General features: G+C 34.7%; 1 protein-coding gene across 4 annotated transcripts in view; it reads left to right on the top strand.

Moving 5' to 3' along the window:
- The window catches only part of LOC111458307 (AP3-complex subunit beta-A-like), a 7,959-nt gene extending 4,296 nt beyond the window's left edge, over positions 1 to 3,663 (top strand). For all 4 annotated transcript variants that reach the window (XM_023100867.1, XM_023100868.1, XM_023100869.1 and 1 more), the window contains 5 exons: positions 132 to 241; positions 796 to 996; positions 1,196 to 2,166; positions 2,287 to 2,556; positions 3,147 to 3,663. In XM_023100867.1, coding sequence (XP_022956635.1) covers positions 132 to 241; positions 796 to 996; positions 1,196 to 2,166; positions 2,287 to 2,556; positions 3,147 to 3,522 — 1,928 coding nt within the window. In that variant the 3' untranslated portion in view covers positions 3,523 to 3,663. The remainder of the gene's footprint in view (positions 1 to 131; positions 242 to 795; positions 997 to 1,195; positions 2,167 to 2,286; positions 2,557 to 3,146) is intronic.
- Positions 3,664 to 4,077: the final 414 nt, after the last annotated feature.

The raw sequence follows: 4,077 nt of genomic DNA, 5'->3' as shown, positions 1-4,077 counted from the left end.
TTTTTTTTTTTTTTTTTTTTTTTTTTTTTTTTTTTTTTTTTTTTTTTTTTTTTTTTTTTTTTTTTTTTTTTTTTTTTTTTTGAAGTTTTTAATTTTTTAATTTTTGTCAACTCTAAAATTAAAAATTGCAGAAACTTCCATTTGTGACAATGGGGCCATGGATGGAGAGGCAGCTGTACTGATTCAGGCAATTGCATCCATCAAGTTAATTGTAAAGGAAGATCCAGCCAGCTATGAGAAGGCATTCTTATCTATCTCTTTTGAGCTCTAACCTTTCCTCATCCCTGTCTTTATTTTAATCTTAGTAGCTATACCGCCTCATACTATGGACTTAAATTGTTGAGCTTATGCATGTTTTTTTTATATAAAGGCTTTCATTTGTATGGTTTCCTCATAATAGTAATATCCATGATAGTCATATGCTGATATTTATGTTTTTTAAACCGTCTGCAAGTTAAAGATTGTGATTCTTGCAGCATGGATACTTTCTACGGAAACATGCAATAATGTAATGATCATTTTTGTTGGGTTGTGTTACTGTGAGAGTACTAGTAAGGGATATATTGGAAATATTAGTAGGATAGTAGTATGGGCATAGTGGTAATTAACTAGTGGTGCTTGGTTATAAATATTCGTGGTTATCAATATTTTATCGATATCTCTGTAAAATTGAAATTCCTATATCGCTATCGACGTCAATATTTGAATCTTTGGTGGTAAGACATATTTACCTTCCTTATAATGCATAATATATCATTTAAAATCTTGTTTTCAAGTTCTTTACACTTTTTACAGGTTATTATTCAGTTGATTCGTGGCTTGGATTCAGTCAAGGTTCCTGCAGCCCGTGCCATGATTATTTGGATGGTAGGGGAGTATAGCACTTTGGGGGATATTATTCCAAGGATGTTGGTTATCGTGGCTAAGTATCTTGCAAGATCGTTTATTTCAGAAGCACTGGAAACGAAGCTTCAGATACTGAATACAATGGTTAAGGTATTTTGAAAAACTGCATTTAGCAATTCGGATCTGCCATTCCTTATATTTTGAGTTCATTTTATTCAAGTGGTGTGTGAGAATAAGATGAATGAAGTTGTTATTTAACTATTTCTTGTCTACTGTTAATTAATCAATTTCAATTAAGTAATACTAATTACTCGATATCCTTTTTTAATTGATTCTGCTTTTTCTGTAGGTCTTATTGCGAGCAAAAGAGGAAGATATGCTAACATTTAAAGTAATTTTAGGCTATATGCTCGAAGTGGGACAATGTGATTTCAATTATGACATTCGTGATCGTGCTTCCTTTATTCAAAAGCTCCTGTCATCCCATTTGGATATGGAAGTTCCTGAAGAGAGTCGATCCAAACCAAGAGATCGGTCATGGAAACTTGCAGAACGCATTTTTGGAGGACAACTAAAAGCAAAACAACCCGAACCTATCAATTATCGATTTTATCTTCCAGGATCTCTTTCACAAATAGTTTTTCATGCAGCGCCAGGTTATGAACCTCTTCCAAAACCATGCACCTTGGATAAAGCTGCAAGTACGTCAAGAGATGGAGCAGTTGAGAGTAATTCATATGAGACAGATAATACAGAGTCATCATCGGGATCCTTGGATGAGGAAAGTGCTTCAGGTTATAATTCTCAGCCTTCTTTCAGTGGTTCTAGTGGCAGGGATGAAAGTTATGGGGCAAATCATCCGCAGGAAAATGATGGTGCTGATCCTTTGATTGAACTTTCTGATCATGTCAATTCTCACAACATTCAGAATGGAGCCTCTCCCTCTGGTTCTTCAGAGTTGGATGAATTGATGTCAAGGAACGCCCTAGAATCATGGCTGAATGAACAGCCAAATTTAGCAACTGTAAGTACCTCAGAGAAGGCTGAAGTTCGAAGTTCCTCTGCTAGAATATCTATAGGTGATCTTGGGAAACATGTGACACGCAAAAGCTATCAACTCCTGGATTCTGCTGAAGGAGATGGCTTGAAGGTGGAGTACTCATTTTCATCCCAGACTTCAAATATATCTCCTCTTCATGTTTGTATTGAAGCATCCTTCAAAAACTGTTCTACTGAGTCTATGACTGAAATTATGTTGACCCACGAGGAATCTGACAAAGTTGTAGATTCAAAAGACGAAGTTCGGGTCGGAAGTGAAAGGTGAGATTTAGTTTTGCCCGTTCTTTGTTCATATCATCAAGCATGGATAGATCTAGACGTATATTAAGGTTTTCATGCATGCCTTATAGTGCCTAACTTCTTTTAAATTTGTTAATTCAGCTCCTCTACATCTATTAACACTGTAATGACGCCAGTTTCCATGGAAAAAATTACCTCTTTGGGACCTGATCAGACTATCAAGAGAACTCTTGAGGCTCAATTCAATCACCACCTCTTGCCTATGAAGTTAAATTTGTACTGTAATGGCAAGATGTATCCTGTTAAGCTGCACCCTGACATTGGATATTTTGTCAGGCCACTTCCGATGGACAATGAAGCCTTCACAGCTAAGGAGTCTCGGCTACCAGGAATGTTCGAGTACATGAGGAGGTTAGTAGATCCAACCACCGGTTCTTTTCACTATAATTTAGTGTGATATCCCACGTTGGAGAGAGGAACCCACGTTGGAGAGAGGAACAAAATATTCTTTATAAGGGTGTGGAAACCTCTCCCTAGCAGACATGTTTTAGAACTCGTTTTAAAACTTTGAGGAGAAGCCTAGAATGGAAAACCCAAATAAGACAATATCTGCTAGCGGTGAGTTTGGCTATTACATTTAGGATATTTAATTTTTGTACATATTATAAGTACGTGCATGAACAAACGATATCATCCTTCAGTTGGATTTTTTGGATCCATCTTTCCCCTTCTTGGCATAGTTTTTCCAATAAAGCCCCTTTTTTTTTATTTGTATACTTTTATGTTCTAGATTATTTCCCGTGCTCTCAAACTTCATACAACTTTGAATCCCCCACCCCGAAGAAGTATTTGTGCATCCAATTAGACGTAGACAAACAAACTTAAATCGGTAATTTAATTCTATAGCGAATGGAAGTTATCCAGAATGAGTAGATGATTTAGATGACGAAAAACGCCCCCATATCTTTGCTGTTCTAACTCGGCTGTATTGTGTCCTTTAGATGCACATTCACTGACCACCTTGGGAAGCTTAACGATGAAAAGAGTGAGAGACCAATAGAAGAAGATAAATTTCTTCGCATATGCAAGAGCTTGGCATTGAAGATGCTCGGCAATGCAAACGTTTTCCTAGTATCCATGGAACTCCCAGTTGCTAACTTTCTCGACGACGCAACCGGTTTGTGCCTACGGTTCAGCGCCGAGATTCTGAGCAACTCATTCCCGTGCTTGGTCTCGCTGACTGTTGAAGGAAAATGCTTAGAACCCCTACATGTAACTGTGAAAGTAAACTGTGAAGAAACTGTATTTGGGTTGAATTTGTTGAACAGGATAGTGAAATTCTTAGGCAACCCCTCTGTCCCCAACCCCAACCAGTAAAAGGTAACTGTCAGTTCTTTGTTTATCAAATTTTGTGCTGTTTCATGTTTCATGTTTCATGTTTTGATTCTTAGAAAGATAAAATCTTTAGTCTTCATTCATTATTTGTAAAATTTTGTTAATATACATTTATTTTTAGAATTTTATAATGATATATGGATTTGTATGCAAATTTCTTTCTTTTTCTTTTTTTAATTACAATTACTTATATTTCGTAATGTTTTTGTTGTGTATTTATTTAACTTAACAAAATTTAAAATATTTTTCTGTACCATTAAGATAAATCACTGTTTGAAATACAGCTTTGGATAAAAAAAAAAGAACAACCCTTTAAAATACTACTTTTATGAAGAAATTAAAAAAAAAAATTATGTTTTTATTCAAATTTGTTTGACCATCTTTTCAAATTTTAAAATAAAAATGCATTTTTCTTTAAAAATTATATAAATTAATAATTTACTGTTATTATTATATTATTTTAACTTTTACATTAAGCTAGACACATTATTATTGGTATTTATATTGATATTTAAGCGATAACTATTGTTCGATATA

Source organism: Cucurbita moschata, unplaced genomic scaffold (assembly GCF_002738365.1).
Source record: "Cucurbita moschata cultivar Rifu unplaced genomic scaffold, Cmos_1.0 Cmo_Scf00021, whole genome shotgun sequence".
Taxonomy (NCBI): domain Eukaryota; kingdom Viridiplantae; phylum Streptophyta; class Magnoliopsida; order Cucurbitales; family Cucurbitaceae; genus Cucurbita; species Cucurbita moschata.
The sequence above is the reverse complement of the archived record's forward strand: the minus strand, read 5'-3'. Positions and strand labels throughout refer to the sequence as shown.